The sequence below is a fragment of the Anopheles nili genome, chromosome 2 (assembly GCF_943737925.1).
Source record: "Anopheles nili chromosome 2, idAnoNiliSN_F5_01, whole genome shotgun sequence".
In the NCBI taxonomy this organism is placed as follows: domain Eukaryota; kingdom Metazoa; phylum Arthropoda; class Insecta; order Diptera; family Culicidae; genus Anopheles; species Anopheles nili.
The window spans coordinates 49734217-49756500 of NC_071291.1; the positions used below are offsets into that span (position 1 = coordinate 49734217).

Below are 22284 nucleotides of genomic sequence, written 5' to 3' on the forward strand. Positions count from 1 at the left end.
GGTCAAATACCCTTTGTTGTCGAGGGCTACGCGTCAGCGCTTGGGGAAGCGCTACCGGACAATAACGCGACCGCCACAATGTCCCTCGACGCCCACTGGCGTATAGTGGAGCGAGCAATCAGCAGCACAGCCGAGCAGACACTATGCTATAATCCACGAGGCCAGAAGAAGGAGTGGTTTGATGACGAGTGCAGGCGGGCACTATCCGCCAAACCCGTCAGAACGTGGAACACTACAAACGACTGAGAACGCAGCAAACCCGGATCTTCGAGAGCAAGAAGCGTCGCTTCGAGGAGTCGGACGAACAACTCATGGAACAGCTATCTCAGTCGGGGAAATCTCGCCAGTCCTATAAGATGTTGAAGAAGACACAAGGCGGCTGCACGCCAAACGTCGCAATGTGTCGAGACGAGGAGAGCAACATTCTTACGAACGAGCGAGAGGTGATCGAAAGGTGGAAGTGCTACTTCAACGGGCACCTGAACGGAGCGGAATTAGGGGAGTCCAGCAGCAGTGCAAGCAGAATCGAACAGCACATTCGCCGGGAGGCAGATGACGATGTGCTCCCACCAACTTTGGATGAAGTCACTAGCACCATCAAGCAGCTGAAACATAACAAAGCAGCTGGTAATGATGTTCTGGTGGCAGAACTATACAAGGTGGGTTCGGTTGAGCTTGCCGTCAATATGCACCAGCTAAATGTGAAGATCTGGGAGCAGGAAAGGATACCGGAGGACTGGAAGCTGGAGGTGTACAAGAAGGGTGACAGAATGGACTGTGCCCTCTTTCGAGCCATCACAGTCTTTAATGCTGCCTACAAAATCCTATCCCAGATACTCTTCTGCTTGATACTCGCTAAAGATTTCGTCGGAAGCTACCAAGTTGGGTTTGTTGAAGGCAAATTCCCCACCGACCAGATTTTCACTCTACGGCAGATCCTCCAGAAGTGCCGAGAGCACCAGATCCAGACGCATCACCTCTTCATCGACTTGAAGGCGGCCTACGATACCATAGATCGGACTGAGCTATGGAACACCATGCAGCAGTACGGATTCCCTGGGAAGCTGGTACGGCTGTTAAGGGCCACCTTGGATGGGGTGCAGTGCAAAGTGAGGATTTCGAACATGCTGTCGGATCCGTTCGAATCTCACCGGGGTCTGAGGCAAGGTGATGGGCTCTCCTGTCTCTTATTCAACATCGCTCTCGAAGGTGTCATGAGAAGCGCGGACTTCGACATCCGTGGCACGATTTTCACCCGGTCCCTCCAATTCCTAGGCTTTGCGGATGACATCGACATCATCGGGCGGAACACTAGGACGGTGTGCGAGGCGTACACCCGACTAAAACGCGAGGCCGCAAGAATTGGACTAATGATCAATGCTACAAAAACAAAATACCTGCTCGTCGGGGGCTCTGACAGTGACAGAGCCAGGCTGGGGAGCAGTGTATCAGTGGACGGCGACGAACTTAAGATAGTAGAGGAGTTTTGCTACCTCGGCACTGTCGTAACTCCGGATAACAACGTAAGTTGCGAAATCCGGAGGCGCATTGTTCTGGGGAATCGAAGGTGCTTACCAGCGAACCGTCCGGCACAAAACGACTAGGAGCTCAGCGTGCTCGGTGGATGGACAAAGTGCAGTAGAACCTGCGGGGCATCGGATGTAACCGGGGATGGAGAGCTGCAGCCATTGACCGAGCTACCTAGAAAGCGATTGGTGACCAGGCCATGTCACTAAGACGTGCTCAATCTTGAGCAGGCCAGCAAAGAAGAAGAAGAAGAAGAAGAAAAGGAGGTTTATGGAAGCTCCACTTTTTTTTATTGGTGTAGTTGAATCTACGATACTCTATATATAGAGCACGAAAAGCTTACATGCCAATTTTTATTCGATTTTCCAAAGAAATAAATGTTTGTATGGAAACAACAACCCTCCCTCCTCCCCCCCATCCTGTTTATCACCACTAAAAGAACAGAATTGTCCTCTTTATATATATTATGTAATAAAATTTGAGTAAAATTCGAATACATCTGTATATCCAAATAAATATTACGCGATGACAGGATGAACCAATGTCCCCATTTTGTCCAAGCCGGGAAGCTTATTCTTCAATAGATATTGTATAGAGAGTAGAACGAAACGCGTATGGAAAATTTTGGTCAAACCACATATCTTTTGTATTTACCACAAATAATAACATTCTTATATATATATATATATATATATATATATATATATATATATATATATATATATATATATATATATATATACATATATATATATATATATATATATATATATATATATATATTTATTTATATCTATATATATACTTAAATATATATATATATATATATATATATATATATATATATATATATATATATATATATATATATATATATATATATATATATATATATATACTATATATATATATATATATATATATATATATATATATATATATATATATATATATATATATCTATATATTTACTTAAATATATATATATATATATATATATATATATATATATATATATATATATATATATATATATATATATATAAGTATATATATATATATATATATATATATATATATATATATATATATATATATATATATATATATATATATATATATATATATTCACATATATATAAATACGTGGGCGTTTCTTCCACCTGAGTATTATTAATATGCACAGCCCGCACCTTGGGAGCTGTCCACAACATGATGTAAAGTTCGTCATCGGAGACCTCAATGCTCAGGTCGGGCGAAAGGAGAACTATAAACCAACGATTGAAAGCATTAGTGTTAACCAGCTAATCCTCACTTCCTGTGAATGTACAAAAAACGCTCAGCAATACAAAAGATTTTTTTATTCATTTAAACGAGAGACTTTTACATCACGAAGCGTAAAGGAATGGCCGTTTCCGGAATAAAAGAAAATCACAAAAATGCAATGCCGTCAACAAGCAGTTCAGTTTCCTTTATCTCTTCTCTCTTCACCCATTGGTTAAGACACTAAACTGTAAGAAGCATAGAATATGATTGAAGAAAACAAAATTAAATTTAGTTTATAGAGAGTAATGATTATGAATACGGAATGGCGTTTTGAAAAAGAAGCTGCAAAACAGGTGGAAAATAATAAAAAAATGGACAATTATTTCCAGGCAGCCTAAATGATGAATTAAGAGTAAGCGGAAGAAAACTTGAAAGATTTTGAACGACATGCATGCTAAGGATGGACCAACGTGTTACTTTTCTTTACTGCTGAGTAGAGGGATGGATATGACGGATCCAAGAAAAATTATAAAGGATCCAAAGCATGTTTCGAAAGGGGGAAGAGGAAAACACCTGGCACAAACAATAGCTTTAAGCTATTTCATGACGCGAAAGAGGCCAAAGACTAGTCAGAAAGATCTTGGCAAGATCGGATTTATCAAACAAAACGAAAAATATATAGAGAAATGGCAGTTGCGGACACAAGAGAAGAGAAGATTTGATAGAAAATTCTTTCCATGATAGTTTTAAATGACTGAAAGAGTAGATTTGTTGAAAAAAGAGTTCAGGATGGTTCGAAAAAGCATAGTATAGTCATTTGTGTTTCAAAAGTAACAGAGAAAGATGAATTAAACGAAATAATATAACTTCAAAGACGAAGCTAGGAATTGAGCAAAAACAACAAATACTAAGAAATGAAAAGAAAAACGATAAGATACATCGCAGTTTGAATTACAAGAGCATTCGAAAAAGGCACCACAATATTCTTTTAAACAATGTCGACCCGAATGGAATCAGGTTTATCAGCTAGTAAATAATAATAAGAACGTTCCAGTTCTCATATACGCCTGTGAGATACCGACTGTTCCTGCATCGCAATCGTTTTAGCGTCGGAAGATTTTAAAAGATACTTTTGGACTTGAAAGATTGGTCAAGAGGTTCATATTATCCCGTGTGCCCAAGGTTGGATATACGGTGGATATATGTTTTCTATCTATGGCACATTACCCACCCCAAACCCCATTCGAGTATCACAGTTTTCAGCTTCACTCACAACTGTTATACGTCTTATTTTTTTAAATATTTAATTAATTAATGAAGAATGTTCATGTCCAACATACTATACATTGTGATTCACAAGAAGGAGTGTTGTACATTGTGACGTTCATTGATCAGGGCTATTGCAATCCCTAAAACTATTTTTCTTTTATAGTCAACTGTATAATATTTTTTCCACTAAGATCATCTGCTTGATCTTTGCCTGGTTAAAACCTTCAAGTAATATATGCCAATACCTATACAATACAACAAGGCCATCTAGTTCAATGATTTCATATTATGTTACGATTGGTTTTAGCCACCACGCATCTGTACAAAACACATTACTACTCGCATTCCCTCCGCCATCTCTTTCCCATCTAAACCATCATATGTAGTTTGGCTCGATACATGCTCCCCTGCACGTTATGTCCAACAATCGAACCCAGTACATGTTGCGGACCTCAAACTGGCAAGAAACTGTGGGAAACGGCGAATACAATACGGCCTGTTGATTTTAGTGTGTGAAAGTTATCGGCTTGCTGAAGTTGTGTTTTTCATTATGCGAGGCTTTTACTGCATGTTAGTTAGTTTATGCTGTTCACTTGCTAAAAGACAGGTGAAATAAACTCACCTATAATTAACCGAAATATAATCAACGGATATAAGTATAAAAAGCCTTGGCGTGACTTGAATAAAAGTGAGAATGTTCAATACTAAACAGTACAAAATGATGTTATAAAAAAAGTCTGAGACTGCATATATGAAAGATTGCAACTTCTGTTGATTGTTTAAACAGTCAAACAATGATTACTTGCCAATTAATTCATATATTTTAAATTCATATATTCATATATTTAAGATGTTGGTACATCAATTTACAGTGACATATTTGATACAGATTCCGATGCTAAGTGATTGATTCGAATGAATAAGTGGTGCGTTAAACTTTTACGCTTTTCATTAAAGATATAGCCTGCGGATATAGAAATGAAAGGTATGCGTGCATTTTCAGCTAAATTTGCCAGGAGCCGAACACCTGCGGCTGTACAAAAACAATGAATATACCGGTCATAAAAAAGAAGAGAACAGACAAAATCACTTGTGGCGCTATGCTATCTCTTTGTGGTATCGCTTATTTTAGCAAAACAAGTAACGTTATTTTATTGTTTTTGTCGTAATACCATTTAATTCAAACACGAACATTATTCAAAAGCAAACTGTACTCGATAAAAAAATTAACAGTCTTGAAAAGGTTTGAGTGAAACATATATTTCGTTAGATTGCTCAAAGAACATTGATTTTGATTTTTGCGCCCATATAACTCTTGAACAATGGCCATGTGTGAATACGATAGGCAAGCAATCCGCTTTTTCAGCTTTAACCTTTTACTGTCTACATACGAAATATGAATGAAACCGGCTTGAGAATCATTTTGCCCAAGGCAGGCCTTCATTTTTTCGAATAAAGAGCAATCCAATTGGATCGAACCTTGATTTTTCGTTTTTTGTTTTCATCAATTGATGAAAGATTATATATTTAACTTCATTCTACTGACAATTGGCATTTACCAGCTTTTTATCAAGCATTCTTTCCAAATTTAAAAATAACCATTAGCTATGGATAAAACTATGAGACTTTATATCTAATCTAGGTCATTCTTTCACCGCCATGAGAATGTAAGAAATTTCAGTTGAGCGAACGCATTATAAAAACTTGTTCCGCTGCAAAGATAATATAATAATTTGATCATTTAGACCGCTCTGTACCTTTGAATATAAGTTGTTTTTTATAATCTCTTTTCAAAATGCTTCTGTATTACAATGCTCTTTAAAAAATCTACTTAACCCAAAACATTCTTCAATTATACAATTAAAAGACATTCTTCATTCACAATTAATCTCACATCAAAATGATAAAAGTAAATACTTCTTGTTGTTTATGACCTTATTACCTAATTCTAGCGCACTAGTCTGCATCAAATAACAGTAAGTTAATAGATTCCCTACAAACAGCGATCAAATAACGTAAGATTTCAAAGCACCACGTTTGTAATTATCACCCATCAGAAATTTGATTGTTTACAACACTACATTTATACTACATTCACCGTATATGATGTTTGGTAAATTAGAATTTTATTTCCTTATTCCATCATTTCGAATAAACAAACAAAACCAACAAAATTTTAAAAAAAATATGACAATCAAAGAGATTTTATGCAATGATAAACCCGTGGAAATGTGTAAAATCCATACTTTTTCACATACTTCTTCTAAATTATAGAGTGTGAAACCTGAATCTGTGTCAAATTCATACGTTTTTAAATGTATGTAAGTATGATGTATAAATTAAAAATACGAAAGATTGATTGATTATATGTTCTTTTTGATATTCCGACGATTGATAATTTATTTTCATAACTAACAAATACCTTTTCACAGATGCTCATTTAAGCTTAGAAGTATAATTTTGCATCACCATGAAGTTTAATATCAAAATATTCAAAGGTGTGTATAGAATATCATCTAAGGATAAATTACATGAGTATTCATTCAATTAAACTTCTATCATTTTTTTACATGTTACTTTAAAAGGAAGCATACCAAAACGATTCATAGTGAAGATAATGATATTCGTGGCGTGTACAGCATCGTTCATGTTGCGTGTTCATATGTCGATAAATCTGCTAGCCATGATACAGCCAATTACCATCTCGACAAATAATAGCTTTATTATGCTGGACAATATCACTACAACTCTCTCGAACTTCGAAAATGTGCCGATAATCTCTAAATCACCACTCGATAACGGTTACTTCACTGCTATACCACCTGTTCCTAACTATGGATCACGCTACGATTGGACTCAAAACATGCAGAGTCACATTTTAGGAGCCTATTTCTACGGTTATTTGTTGACATCTCTTCCTGCTGGACCGCTTGCCGAGCGATATGGTCCGCAACGTTTGATCGGATACTCATTCCTGTTATGTGCTATTGTCACGGCACTATTCCCTGTCTTTGCTGCCATCGATGCCTGGATTGTAGTTATGGGACGTTTCCTGATCGGTTTACTTAGCGGATGTGTTTATCCGACTCTGCACAATGTAATATCTCGATGGATTCCGCCAAATGAAAAAAGTAAAGCGGTAGCCTGCATCGCTGGTGGCAGTACGTTTGGCACAGTAGTAACGTGGCCTGTTGCAGGGCTTTTAACAGAACATTTCGGATGGGTATATGCTTTCTATGTGCCGGCATTCCTAGCCGGTCTAATTGGAATTGTTTGGTTGTGGTTGATTGCCGATTCTCCAAGTGTGCACAAGACCATAACAAAAAAAGAACGCGATCTAATAGAAACTTCATTTGGCGGTACTATATCTACTATGAAAGCCAAACCTCCATTTTGGGCGGTTGTTACATCTCTTCCATTCATCGCACTCATCCTATCACATTACAGTAGCTTTTGGGGACTGAATTTTTTTGTTACACAGGCTCCAAAATTTATGAACGAAGTATTGGGATTCGACATAGCCAATGCGGGCTTTTTGTCCAGCTTACCTTATTTGGCACGCATGTTCTCTGGATTCTTTTTTGGATACATTGGAGATTTATTGCGCCGTAACGAACGCATAAGCGTAACGGCACTACGCAAGTCATTCATTCTATTTTGTATGTTTTGTAATTTCTTATCGATATCTTCAGACATATTCATCATGATTTATTTAATATTTTCAGCACATTTTCTACCTGGATTTTTTCTGCTTGCACTACCCTTTATCGCGCAGAATCCCATGGTAACAGTTTCGTGTATAGTTGCATGTCTCGGCTTCAACGGTGCATCAACGATAACTAACCTGGTCAATGCACAAGATTTGGCACCAAACTTTGCTGCTACTTTGTACGGTATGATGAATTTTCTCGCAACAACAGCTGGCTTTCTAGCTCCAATGATCGTGGCAGTTTTCACGAAAGAAAAGGTAGTATAGCACATGTCTTGAATTATCAACAAGTTGTATAGAACTGATAGGTTTCTGATTTATTGTTTAACCATACCATTCTAGAGCACAATGGACGAATGGAAGTATGTGTTTCTTTTGACAGCCGGATTCTATATTATTTCCGGTATCATATTTATTCTATTTGGTTCAGGAAAAACACAAGAATGGAATGAAATCAAGGAACAACCTCCTACAGAAACGTTTAGAAGAACTTCTAGCATTGAATTGTAATCAAAAGCAATATTTATAATAGATATTACTTCAATGCAAAAAAAAATCATTATTATTAGCCTCTTGGCGCTCACACTCCTTCAAAAGACGAAGAGGAAGAAGGAACTTTTGCAGGAAAACCTTCTACAAATTATTCCCCACTAAACAATCATGACTTTAAAATCATTTTCAATACCAAAATCTGTTGAACGCCAACGTATTGTTTTTCATAGTTTTCGTAAACCCAGTAATGGAGATTATTCCACCGACAAGCAATAAAATATACTGGATATTTATAGAACGAAAATGTCTTAGATATTATTGTGCCGGATCAAAAATAACCGTTACGGCAAGCAAAATGTCAAAAATATTCGTTTACTTCTATAATGAACAAGCAGATATTGATTGAATCTATTTTCTTATTAAGGAATTTGAACATGTGTGACTTTAAGTTACAGACCTTCACATACAATCGTTGCTTCACGAAGTGGACGGTTGTATCCGGTGTATTTCACTGTAAGACATATGACTCTAGATAGTCGAGATTATAAAGAAGTGGTCAACCTTTGAATATATTAGAAGTGATTCTTTGGAGAATTCAAATATAGAAGGCTACATTTCATTTCACAAAGCAGAAGAAAAATAAGAAGACTTTAAGTTAGCTCACATCAATAGAAATATGATTGTGTATCGTATGCTATCAAAAATCCTTGTTTTCATCCAGAATTTATATTGCTAAAAGCATTACCCGTTCGATTATGCGCTACAACAATTCTCCATCTAAGCTCTTGCCTAATCTTTAAGAAGGAAATAAAGAAGAAATAATCAAAGAATCAATAAGTCAGTAGTAATACAATTTATTGATAGCTTGATTGCTGTTTCCACACCGCAGCTTAAAAATCCGTATTCGCTTAAAAATTCAAATAATGACCGATATGGCTGAAATTTGGCACATATGCTTCTCTCAACTTGTTGGAGCAGAATATGGAAAAACATGGGAGAACAGGATTTCATTGAACAACCCGCCGTAGGTAGGATATACTGGTCAGAGAACCGAGTGTAATAGCTTCGACGGTTGATAGATTTGTTGAAGGAGTCTATGCAAACTAGAAAATATGATGTACTGCAAATTGTATAATCTGTTTCAAGAGCGTCCGAGAAAGATGGATGGAGCAGAATAGGTGCAGATAGGAATAGAATGAATGCAGATAGAATTTGAAGAAAGACGAATAGCCACATCAATGTTTGTCAATAGTTCAGCATTTATAGTAGTAGTACCAGCATATGTAAAAATGGTGCTTAATATTGATCCGAATAAAATCGGGTAAATCAGCTAGTATTGAAAATAACTATCGGATTGTACATATTGACTAGCTATCGCTGTCATTTTATTCATTTCAAGATTAATGGGACAATATAAAACAAAACATTGAACAATACTACATAGAACAAATGCTTATACGCACTCCTGAAAAGAGATATCGTAGCTACTATAGGACTTATCATCTAAACTTCGTAAAGCAACATTTTCTTCGCACAGCTTTTTCCAACCAACTGAGCATATTCGGCCAAAATGGGTATGTCCTTTCCAAAAATCTTCTGTATCGAAAAAAAAATAAATATTACATTGTGGGACAAGTTCTGTAATAATTTTTAGCATACTTACCACATAACGTGAATAAGGTATATATGATCTATCTACAAGTAAAAGTACATCCTCTAAATCTTGTTTCGTCGTGGCATTACGATCCTGCTCCGTAAGTTTATCGTTAAGTCTGCTATACTTATGAGCATCCAATTTGGACAGAATTGTATCATCAATCATATGCCAGGTATATGTTTCCGGACAGAGCAAATATGAAGGCTGAAGGTTTTTTTTATAGCGCATCTTTGGACAGGAGTGAATGTAGAATCCCATATAATAACTTTTAATACTAGCAATTTCTTTTTGTAGAGAACGAGTGTAGGCAACCTCTCTAAAATAAATGTAAAGATATATTAAATGATGTACTTATTATAAAATTATACATAAGCTATCCAAGATTGAGAAACATTAAGATATCTTACCTTAGTGAACCATAAGTACCAAGTGAAAGGAACTTAAATTCTGGATCATAAAAAAAGTATACTGAGCTAACACAATACGGCAGTACATCAATTACGCCAACAGCAATCAAGCGATCGTCAAGCCAATACTGTTGGTGAAAGGTTCCAAAACCCTGCGAAGTCTACCAAAATGTGTATAAAAAAATGTCTCAGAAATAGAATCTGCTAGATCAATAATCATTAACATAATAATCGTCAATAGTACATGTTAAACATTGCACACTCAAATATTCTTAATGCAATTTAGTAAAATAGCACTGCAACTAATTATGTTTTAATCAGAAGTTCGGGTTTCATCCTCCCTTCATCCATTCTACATTTTCTTTATGCATTTGCGAAATGAAAAAAAGACTAAAATTTTGCAGATTGGAGAAGAAAAACCTAACTTACTGATATGTAAAATCAGTACGTAAAATTTAGTAGAAAGCGATATGTTTGACGTATACGAGATACAAAAAAGATGAAAGTGGAATAAAAAACGTTTCCTTTTCCGTAATTGTACGAATAAAACATCAATTTGTTGCAGAGTTAATTTATCAAAGTGATTAATGCTGAGTGAGTGATGCTTGGGATTATAAACTAGCATACAAACGGATATTTGAATTTTATCTCAAAATTTTCAAAAATAAAATAACTTAAAGTTTAACTCTTTCACAGTCCTTCAATTTGAGGAAAAGGATAAACAAATTGTCACCCGTTTTTATGTATGTTTTGAGAAAAAGTGCTCCAAAACCAAAAATATAGTTTTTTTTTTTCATTTTATGCTAAAACGAGATATTTGGTTCAGTGTATCAGAAAAATACTTTAAAAAATTGATTGAAAAAGCTGGTTTGCTTTCAAGATCATCGAATTCCATTTATTAAGTTCTAACATTGCTTAAATTTTCTAGTTTTCTTCGGACGGGAGAAAATTATTGTTTTCACAGTTATATATTAAAGTCAGCGCGATTATATCTAGTTTATTTCCGAAGCTTTTTACCGCATTTGCTTCTGCACGAACAACACACTATCGTATCTTGAGTCAAACAATTTAATAAATGATAAAATTATTTCGAACTATTAAAAAAATATAAAAATTAAAACAACTTCATTTGCAGAGAACCTAAACATTCACATAAAAAGATAATTACAGCGCATAAGGCGAGTAAGGTAGAATAAAGGAGAACCAAAACTGCTCGGCAAAGATAGTAAAGGGGTTAATATAGAAGTATGATTTAATATTATTTTGACGTTTTCCTTTTAATATTTATTTCTATACTTAAGGCGTCAGCTCCTTTTAGAGAAATTTTTTCTGGAGCTTCGACAAAATTTAACCAATTTTTTTTAACCACGAAAATATTTTTATCTTGCCCGGTCCATTTGAATTCAAATATCGAATAAATACTTTATACTACATAAATGGATAATGGGTAGCATTATGTTGAAGTGTGATGTAGCTGATAAATAGTTTGTTTTCTATTTATTGAGCAGCTTGAAATAGAAAAAATAACAATACATATAAAAATAGAAAAATGAAAAAAATCGTTTTTCATATCTGCTCATGGCACAAATATACCAGAATTGTCAATCAATCTCAATGCATGGTTCATTTGTTATCTATTGAGCATGTTGATTGTACTGTTTTAGATACGCATTAATTGGAGTACAAAAATTGTAAGAAATATTATCTCCTTGTGTTATATCTATTACAGCTATAACAAAAATGTCAACGGATCTAGATATCAATAGTTTTCAAAAAGTTATCGTAGTTGAACGGTATAATCTCATGTACCAGAAAACAAGAGTGAGAAAAATTTACAGCAAGTGATAACAAAATACAGTGTATAAACCACAATAAAATACCTGTAATGGCGATTTCACCAAAAAGTCCAGATAGTCTTCAATCGCACCGGGAGGATCATTATGTATAGCCGTCTGATATTTAGCATACAGAGCGTAAGAAATTTGCAAGGTTTTTTTGAATTCCGCTCCAAAAGTAGGAAGCGTCACTATCTAGTACGCGTTTAATTTATGGAAAAGAAACATAAAAAACGAAGAGAAAATATTAGCTAGTACTATGAATATTCACCTTTAATGGGGTCATGACAAGGAAACGTTTAAAACGGTCCATGGACAGTTTGGATGACGGATCATTGTGAATGTTTTGCTGGTATAAGCTGTACAACTTGAATGTAGCAGCAGTTGCACCATCACAAGAGAGAACATATTTTACCTATAAAATAGACAATAAAACATTCAATACTGCCCCATTTCTCAACCACATGAAACTACCTTCAAACGATGAGCTGATGTTTCGTCGTCCTGAGGAGCTTCAGATAAAAATTCTTCTAAGGTTTTAGCGTTCTGTTTCTTAGAACTGGCTTGCATTTTCTGTTGAAGCTCGTCGTCGCAGTATCCTTTTCTCTGTAATTTTTCACGTTTTCGTTCAATACGTAGCAGCTTTGCTTTCTTAGGTGGCGTCGTGGCGTTTAGATCCTTGAATTTATTTGAATTATTTAATGAATTTGCCACTTGTACGGTTGCCGTGCTACCTGATTGTTGTTCGCTAACATTCAATAAAATTTCGGCACTCGAATCAGTTTGCGGTGATCTTACATCATCAAGATTCAGAAGTGTTGGTGGTACGCAAGGTAACTCAATTTGTTCATTACCACTTATATGTTGGTCAAAAGACGAATCTTCTTCAGCTTTAGTATGCTCGTTCGAACCATCGCACGGTTCTTTAATCCCGTATCGCAAAAAATTATGCACTTTCTTAATGATCTTTTTATGAGACTTGTTCAACCTAAAATTCAAAGCATCGCATTTTATTGTATATGATGGACAGCAGGTAACATCCATCGTCGGTTTATAACAGTAACATCCAGAACGACGCCAGCCACGATCGATCAAGTCTTGATAATCTTGGCAATTAAGCCTATGTGCCCACATTCCTAAAATACTCAAATATAAACTTGATAATCGCAGTCATTATTTCAACAATTGATTAAAAGTCATACCGTCAGAGGTGCATGAATCGGACTGCTTACAGTATCCACACTGATAGTTTGAATGTTTGCCTTGAAATTCCACCACTGAAAACTGCATGTTGACGCTTCTGAAAATGATTTTTTTACATTGTAATGATAAATGAAGGTACGACGGTAAAATAACAATTATTTTTCGACATTAAGCATCGCGGACAAAATTTGTGATTTAAATACCGTTTTAACCCCAAACTAATTGGGATGTTTTATTGCTACATAGTTTAATAATATCTCTCAATATGGATCAAATGATTATAAAATCAACTAAAAAAATTTAAAATTAATAATGAAATTACTTCATCGATCGTTATCAGTTATCAACTGCTTACAAAAGGTATTTAGTACATCTAAGCCATGATTTAGCAATGAAAAATCCGAACTTCTTAAAAAGAAAATATAGTTTTTTTTATATCTTTGACAGAAACATACTTTGAATTTGCCACAAAAAAAATCCAATGTATTGGTACGCTGATCTCGTTTGAGAACAGCGGCTAGTAGGTATTACACAGTTCTTAACTTGAATGCCCAATAATCCAATACCAATATTTTCAGAAATATCAAAATTTCCAAATATCCTTGGTTTCTAAGATTGCAGTTCGATGATTATTGTAGAAGATTGATGTCATAGTTGTAAAAAAAAACCGAACACACATTGGTATTGAACATTATTTAAAATTCATTCCGAGCCATTGTTTCCAAAAGTAACTTGAATTTACAGCAAAACGATTTCTATGAATATTACTCACAATGCAGAACTTTTTCTCTGTTTTGTTTGTTTGTTAGCTTCCGCTCTTTTTTTGTTAGAAATAGTATTATGACGTTTTCACATACTTTGTCAACAATAGTTTACATTGTACTCTTTACGTCTTATAATGTTGCTTTGGTTCTTATGGTGTAAAATCATTATCGACCGTCTGCGATACTATATCTGCCGATACATTGCGAGACAGTTGAATATACTACATACTTGTAAAATAAGATACCGTCTTTGTTACATCTAAAACCACAAAAGTACGCAAGTCTTGTATAACCAACGTTAAACCATTATTTCAAGCATATAGTTTCCTTTTATTTTTTCTATGATATTACACTCGCCTCCTCTTCTTTCTATTGATGAAACTAAAAATAATAGAATAGAATAATGGAAATTGCTTTGAAAACAATGCAATCAAAATGCTGAAAATAGTGACATCCATGCGTTTGAATTGTTGTTTCACACAATTCATGAGACTTTGACAGTTTAAAAACGCAGCCCTAGATATTCCATAAACGCGCAGTTGTCAAATAAAAGTCAACCTGCCGGAAACCAGAAAGACTTCTCGTTCTTTTCCGGTTTATTGAATCCGTCTGCAGTAGGCAAATTTAGCGCCGCTGTTAAACTAAACGAAAATGGTACGTTATTGGTTCGTAGTAAAGCGTCTTGCTCAGTGTGTAAAGCTATACATTACGGCGAAGCAGCTAAACATCCAGTTTGCAGAACGTATTTGTATTTGGTGGCGGCTTAAAGCAACTCGATACATGCCCATGCCCATGCCCAACGTTTTGTTGACATGAGAACGCTGAGACGCTTTGCACTAGTTCCCAGATGTAAGATGTATATTAATGTATTGTTTATTTTTATTTCAATTTTAGTCATTGGTGATTCCAGAGAAATTTCAGCACATTCTTCGTGTGTTGAGCACCAATATCGATGGCAAACGTACGGTTCCCATCGCATTGACTGCGATCAAAGGAGTCGGTCGCCGTTATGCCCATGTAGTGCTCAAGAAGGCTGATGTAGATCCATTCAAGCGTGCCGGAGAATGTTCGGACGAAGAAGTGGAAAAGATCATTACCATCATTTCGAATCCTCGTCACTACAAAATTCCCGACTGGTTCCTCAACAGACAGAAGGATATTGTTGACGGTAAATACATGCAACTGACTTCGTCGAACATCGACTCTAAACTTCGTGAGGATCTGGAACGATTGAAGCGAATTCACGCTCATCGTGGTATGCGCCATTACTGGGGTCTACGTGTCCGTGGTCAGCACACGAAAACCACGGGTCGTCGCGGTCGTACTGTGGGTGTGTCGAAGAAGAAGTAAAGTGCAAAGTGTTTGTATATCTCTTTGCCATCCGCCTCGGTTGCATTCGTTTGTAATTGTGTGTCGACAGAATGCAGTGAGCATTTACAACAAACGAGTGCAGTGTTACTTCACTACGATACTGTAGTTCAGTTTGCAACATGCGTAGCGGGATGATAAAGAGGAAAACTTTGTAAAAATGGAGTGCTCAATAAAAAAAACACCTTTCAGGTGAAAGTACTTCAACAACTTGTATTATTCGCTACAATGATATGCTTTTACAAGATGTGTTGCAGTATTATGTGGTCTAAAACGCAACATTTCAAGTGCTGATTGCTCATTTTGTGTTTTGTGATCATTCATTCGTTCAAATGCAGAGTGTGAAAAAATGTCCGAAATGATGAATTGTACTGGATGGACCTGCACGATCTTGAAAGTTATGTAAAACTTTGTAACTGCATCAAATTAGTAGTGATAGTAAACCATGATGGGCCTGGAAAGTACGTTAGATGGCATTTTCATAACCATGAATAAGTTAGAAAGAAAACCGTTGATATTATAAGCAAAATACAAGCCTAAATTCAACATAGTAGAACCGTGTTTTATTACATTAGTAATATATTATTTTATTACATTCATCCCAATGATGTATTTTATGTAATTTGATATTTAAAAAAATTATATATATATATTGAAAAAAGAATTTTCGAAAAAAAAAAAAGGAACAGGATAGCCGAAGCGTGTGCGTCATAAATACGAGAATGAATCTTGATAAATACACCGCCTGCGCATACGGACTGACAATCCGTTTGCGTGAAATCTCAAGTCCCAGACGGTTCTAATAGACATCGGTTTCTGTCGGTTTGAAAATAAATCTAAATGCAAAAGTGTGTGTTGTCTATAAAACGGAAAAAATCGTGATATACAGAAGATTGCAAGTGCTTGCGAAAGGATGTATGTGGAAATAAAATTTTGGAACAACATTTATGTTAATTTATTAAATCTAAATAATTTCGTCGGACCCATTCACGAAACAGTTTGATTGTAACATGACATGCACGCACTTTGATAAAGAAACTAAAGAACCTTTAAGGATGTTTTTGCTGAAAAGAAATGTTCTTTTTCACTTACCAGTGCAATAGTGGAGAATGAATAATACTAATTGTTTTATTGGTTTTCTTCTTTTATTGAATCATAATTATCAACTTTTTAACGTACCTCTAGGTAATCTTACTAAAAATCGCATACATATCTAAAGTATCAACAGTACCACCAATCTCATCAAATTGACTTTAATTATATCCTATTTTAAGAAATTTAAAGCGTTTTTAACTCTCGCGTATTATATTGAGTTTTAATTTGTTGGGTATATTATAAGCGTCGAGATCTTAGTTTTTAGCCTTATTTAATTTTAAATAACATTTATCATTTAATATGAACAAACGCATTAGGTTTAAAGATAGATTCTGATTTGTAATTGGAATATGCTAATATAGGACAATATAGTGGAAGAAATTCCTATTTATTAGGATAACTACATTACCACATGCATTACTGTCAGTTTCGTAATGATGTAAAAAGCAAATTGAATTTGAGGCGTTGCAACTGAAATTTTTGCACGTTTTCCTATTAATCATGCAACAAAGAAAATACAGATTAATTCTCATGGAAATTTTGCTCAAACTGGGTTATTTTGATGATAAATACGCCTTAACATTCATTGTGATGTGGCTTATAATACCATCTATTAGTTAAAAGTAACTTTTAGCATTGATGATACTCTTAATTGACCAAACCAACCATTACTTTTCTATTAAGATCAATTTGTATATTTCTAAGAGTATTTAATCTTTAACGAAAGTTTATTAAAAAAACAAATTTTGCTTTTCATCATAATTATACGGCTGCTTGCAAAATAATTAAAGCACTTTGTGTATTATGAGCAACGTGAGGAGCAAAAACGTGCGAAGGTATTTTTAACATTTAATCGGACATGACAACATATAATACATCAAGCAAATGCTATGAGTTATGGCAATATATGTTACACACAATTAATCAGTTTCTTCAATCTTTATGTTACATGAATCCTTTTTGAAATTTGAAGAAACTCAATTGTTTACCGTGCTTATAGCGTAATATTTCTTTAATAACTCGTTGAACTACTCGCTGTTATAACAATAGTGTTAACTCTCAGCATCCGATTTCAATTACAAAGAAATTATGTGTCGTTAAATTTTTTACTTCAAATGAACAGTATTATTCATCATCCAACATCTCGAGGAAAGCTTTTGGGACTAGTCCTTTCAGTAGGCCCTGCTTACCATCCATATAATCGCCGTTTGGAGGAATACACTCGCAAACAAATATAACCTACGGAAAATATTACATACATACAATTCACACATTTGTCACGCATAATTGAATACATACCGTATTTTCACGAGTATAGTGCGTACCTAAATTTAACAATCAATTTTTGGGGAAAAAAAACTGTCTGTCTCATCAAATTTTAGATTCAAATGTATTGGGCAGTTACTATTTTATCAGCATTTTTGTTCAAAAATAAGTGCGCGCTATACTCGATAAAATACCGTAACTTATCTAAAACCTATAAGTGTTTAATACTTGCCTCATTCGATGTAAGATTTAGCTCAGTGCCGTCTTTAGCGTCGTACGAGCAAAGAACGCGTGCTCGCCGATATCCAGAGGCAGAACCCAACTCAATATTATTAATGCGGCTTGTAAGTGCATCCTCCTCATCATATCCAGCAACAGGTACGTATGGTAGTGGGCCTCCCAAACTATCAGTTACACAAAAGAATGATAACTTGATGAGAACGCCATTTGAAATTTTAAACAACAAAAAGCCGATTGAATTTGATATTTAAAAAAAAACAGAAAAAACTGTGATAGTAGCATACAGCTACACAACAACCACAAACATGTAAGTTACAAACAAGAATCAATATCAATTAGAACCAATCTAATTTGATTACCTGTATGTTTATAATATTATACTAGCACAATGTAGAGAGGACATTTGAAATATCAGAGGCTAAACAAATGGTTATATTGTCATTGTAACGTTAGAGTACATCAAAATTTAATGAAAACAGTTTGAGAATTGTGAAGAAATAATTAAAAAAATTCTACATGCTAACAAAAGATTACGATGGGAATTATTTGAGCACTTTTTGTTAACAATAGATTGCAATACTTAATCAGTTTAGTTGCCGGTATTTAAAATGAGCACAAATTTTTAAACGTAATTTTCCCATTTCAGAATGTTGAAAAGACAATTGAAGACACTTGTGACCATGAGAACCACGTTCGTTCACAGACCAGACAGATGCGACTATATGGTTAAAAACAGCACACCACACATGTCTTTTATACGACTTTGCAGTGTTCATTACGATTATGATACGAAGAATTATGATTCATTACGATACGAAGAATTACGGTTCGTGAAAATTCCATCCACATAACCGACTATTTCGTGAACTTAGGCGTAGCTAAGGCCAATCACATGGTGGGATCATTCTTATGAAACAAATCTTAAAATTTCCGTGAACAACTCCAGTAGTTAGGGGGTCCTTGCTGGCAAGGATATATGGCAATATAGCTTTTTTCTTCTTTGTCTATTCGTTAACGAATCAGTGAATCAAATTTGCATCACAGGAAGAATCAGAGAATCAAATTTGCATCACATAAAAGGTCCTCCTATCAAAAATCTGTGCCTTATTTGTTCGTGTGAATCTAATCCATGGTGTGTTATTTCAAATAATATGAATGAATTTCTGCTATTCGCTTTGTGTTCGCCGTTTTCCTGATCACTGTAATCTTGATCTGTCTTTTTGTAAATTACATCATCTTCATCATTGGAAACCATGTGCAAATCCTCTGTACGTATATTTTTTGTAATTATTTTTTCTTTGATTTTTATAGGATAAACAATAAACTATGTATATAAAAATGAATAAATAAATCGTATATTATGCAACGTATAGCATAGAATTCTATTATAGTGTACTTATAAGTCTCCTACACAAACGACAAAAAAAGTAGAAATTGTTTCAGCATCGCACATTTTGCACATAAGCACTACCAGGTATAAAAGCAATGAAAACACTTCTTTTTTAATTATAAAATATAGCTACAAGTATAAAAGCACATGAACTTATTTCAAGTTATTATAAAAGATAGGGGGATATATGTAATAAGGTTATTTGTAGCATATAAGCGATTTTCCCATTATTTAAGATTCGAATTGTGTAGTCGTGTAGCAAAAGTGTAACCCACAATAAAATGCAATATTATAAACAAACAAAAAATACTAACACAAGAGCGGAATCTGGAACAGGCAAATAATAAATGCTAATGCATATTACGCAATGGTTTATTTAAGTATTAAATAAAATTACTGTTAATGACAGCAATGCATACGGTTCTTATAAAACGGAAATATCATTTGGATCACTGCTGGCAACAAGCGCCGCAATAACACTGCCATCCATGATCGGAAATAATTCGGACGACGTATCGAGGTTGGGAGATTTTGTTTGTTGATATTGTTGTGTACTGGCTTGTGTTTGAAATTTGCTTATATAAGGTGGCCCACAAGTAAGATCGATATCCTCACTATTTACTCTTAACCGTGGCGTTGTTGGACGCATGCTAGTTGCTCGGAAAAGTTGTTTGAGGAATTTACAATTTTAACATTTGTTCCCACATTGGTGAAAGAGACCCGACAACGAGAAAGATAATGAAAAGAGAAAGAGAGGATGATAGAGAAAGCGGGATAGTAAAGGATCTAATAAGAATAATTAAGACATTGTCGTTAAACGCACATGAATGAAAGGGTCAACTTTTGTTCGAAAGCTACATAGAACAACATAACTTAAAAAACTCCTTCCCAGAAAACTAATGCAAGGCGCACATATATTTTTACTGAACCTTGTATGGCTTTCATCTTATATGAAGCTTACCTGACTAATTCTCGTTGCAAATCGGACATTATTTTATTGCACTGCCCATAGTACCGAACTTGAGCTTCGACGAATGAGTGTAGATGGCGTAAATGGGTGGCTTGAGTAGTACTGATACCTTCAAGCAGTAGTTTCGTTATTTCAGCCTGTCGATCAAACTCGGACTGTGCAACCCGTAGGTCTCGTTCAGCCTAAAACGACGGTTAACTCAATTAATAACTTTTGCTGACAAAACAAATCCAGCATTACACATGCTCGTTAGTGGCTTAAATGTATTTTGAATGTCGCAAATCAACCATTCAAGTTCTACGCAATTATTAACATAAATCGTTTGCGTCATATCTACTGCTACTAAAGGTGCCACGGACATGTTTTAGTTATAGGAATTGTACCTGTTCTAAAGCCATTTCTGGCGATATTCCATCCTTCTGTCCATGAAAGCATTTAAATAATTTGAAGATTAAATTTGAGTTCTTTTATAGTATTAAACGTTAATCGTTCTTTTTCGAACGGCATAAGCCAAATGAAATCAAAATAGCATTTTTTTTTAATTCAATATCAGACGCTATTGTACCGGTGTAACACCTATTGGACGTCAGTAAGAACAAATGTTGGTAAATATTGACAATGAAAAACGTTACCGTTTGTTGGCCAATCATGCTGCGCGCTTTACGAACTCTGTTTTTACATGCATCTAAATCCAACCTGTACAAAACGATAAATGAAAACCAGGTCAATATTGGTGCATCAAAATTATATCTTATCGTCGGAATACCAAACCATACCGTTTACTTTCCAGTATACCCTTCTCTTTAGTAATAGTTTTCATTTCACCTTCGAGGAACTTTTTTAATGGCTGAATAAAGCACATTCCAGCCGAACCAATGAAATCTCGCTCGCAAGATCCAAGCTTCTGTTCCGCTTGACCAACTTTGATTAGAGCGCTTCCGTAGGGACCATCTTGCCCAAACTCACTACCACCTTCAATCATATCCAATCCTAGGTACTCTATGTTACTCAATCGTTTGGGTTTTTGCTTTTCAATTTTTTCAAAAATGAAATCCTCTACACGGTTAGCAGGATTAGGTATGAGTGCAGCTTCCGCGTCACGAACAATTTTTTCTGTCCATAATTTTGCCGAATCGGATCGTTCATTCAAGTGTTCGAACCGAGCATCCATTTCTGTTTTTTCCGATGTTCCAAGTTTCTCTTCAGTGAGCTTCAAAATGAATTATGTTGCAGTGTACAGGAACAATATATTATTGAAAACGTGTATCCATAAGGCAGTCTTATTTCCGGGGTTCTTACCTGTACTACCCGTGAGAGAGTAGATCCTGCTCCTTTAACAAACTTTTTTACATCAAACTCCGGCATTTTTATGTTCATGGTTGGATCAGTGCTCACTCGCAAATGATTCTTGCAATGGAAATGTTAAGCCAGGTGGCTGCACTTAAATTGAAATGTGCCACTAAGCTAAGAGCGTTAAATTTTATTTACGATTAAACGTAGTAGCAGCTTTGAAGTATTGCAAAATTTATGCTATTTTTCTTTGTGTACTGCACTTGGAGTTGTGACATTCATTATTGATTTTTCCTTGCCATATTCTAGAGTGGCGGAAAGAAGGAAGTGAGGGATGTTTTGTTTTATGGTCAATATATTGACGTAAGTGTTATCAAAAAAACAAGAAATGCCTAACAATCATAAGCCAAACATGCCAAAAAGCTGATGATTTTTTAATGCGATAATAAGTTCACATTTCATTTTGAATTGAATACAAATAAAGGTAAATCGTCTCCATGATAGTTAAAGCACAGTTTTTTTCCTCCTAAATTGAC

General features: G+C 35.1%; 4 protein-coding genes across 4 annotated transcripts; 2 read left to right on the top strand and 2 right to left on the bottom strand.

Moving 5' to 3' along the window:
* Positions 1–6643: 6643 nt before the first annotated feature.
* On the top strand, positions 6644–8281 carry LOC128725118 (putative inorganic phosphate cotransporter; the record flags this gene model as incomplete). Its single annotated transcript, XM_053818841.1, has 3 exons — positions 6644–7721; positions 7788–8029; positions 8114–8281. Coding segments are annotated over 3 exons (1488 nt in total), but the record flags the coding sequence as incomplete, so codon positions are not given.
* Positions 8282–9615: 1334 nt separating this feature from the next.
* On the bottom strand, positions 9616–14143 carry LOC128731533 (arginyl-tRNA--protein transferase 1). The gene is made up of 7 exons (XM_053824658.1): positions 14108–14143; positions 13365–13459; positions 12637–13298; positions 12208–12357; positions 10328–10488; positions 9927–10236; positions 9616–9859 (listed from the first exon to the last, which is right to left on the bottom strand). The coding sequence occupies exons 2-7, from the start codon at positions 13450–13452 to the stop codon at positions 9767–9769; spliced, it is 1464 nt and encodes a 487-aa protein (XP_053680633.1). The 5' UTR covers positions 13453–13459; positions 14108–14143; the 3' UTR covers positions 9616–9766.
* Positions 14144–14706: 563 nt separating this feature from the next.
* LOC128720905 (40S ribosomal protein S18) lies at positions 14707–15729 on the top strand. Its single transcript, XM_053814605.1, has 2 exons — positions 14707–14783; positions 15024–15729. The coding sequence occupies exons 1-2, from the start codon at positions 14781–14783 to the stop codon at positions 15477–15479; spliced, it is 459 nt and encodes a 152-aa protein (XP_053670580.1). The 5' UTR covers positions 14707–14780; the 3' UTR covers positions 15480–15729.
* Positions 15730–17467: 1738 nt separating this feature from the next.
* LOC128731489 (endophilin-B1) lies at positions 17468–21835 on the bottom strand. The gene is made up of 7 exons (XM_053824614.1): positions 21758–21835; positions 21235–21668; positions 21091–21154; positions 20842–20877; positions 20450–20640; positions 18091–18262; positions 17468–17831 (listed from the first exon to the last, which is right to left on the bottom strand). Exons 1-7 carry the CDS (start codon positions 21833–21835, stop codon positions 17718–17720), a joined length of 1089 nt encoding a protein of 362 aa, XP_053680589.1. The 3' UTR covers positions 17468–17717.
* Positions 21836–22284: the final 449 nt, after the last annotated feature.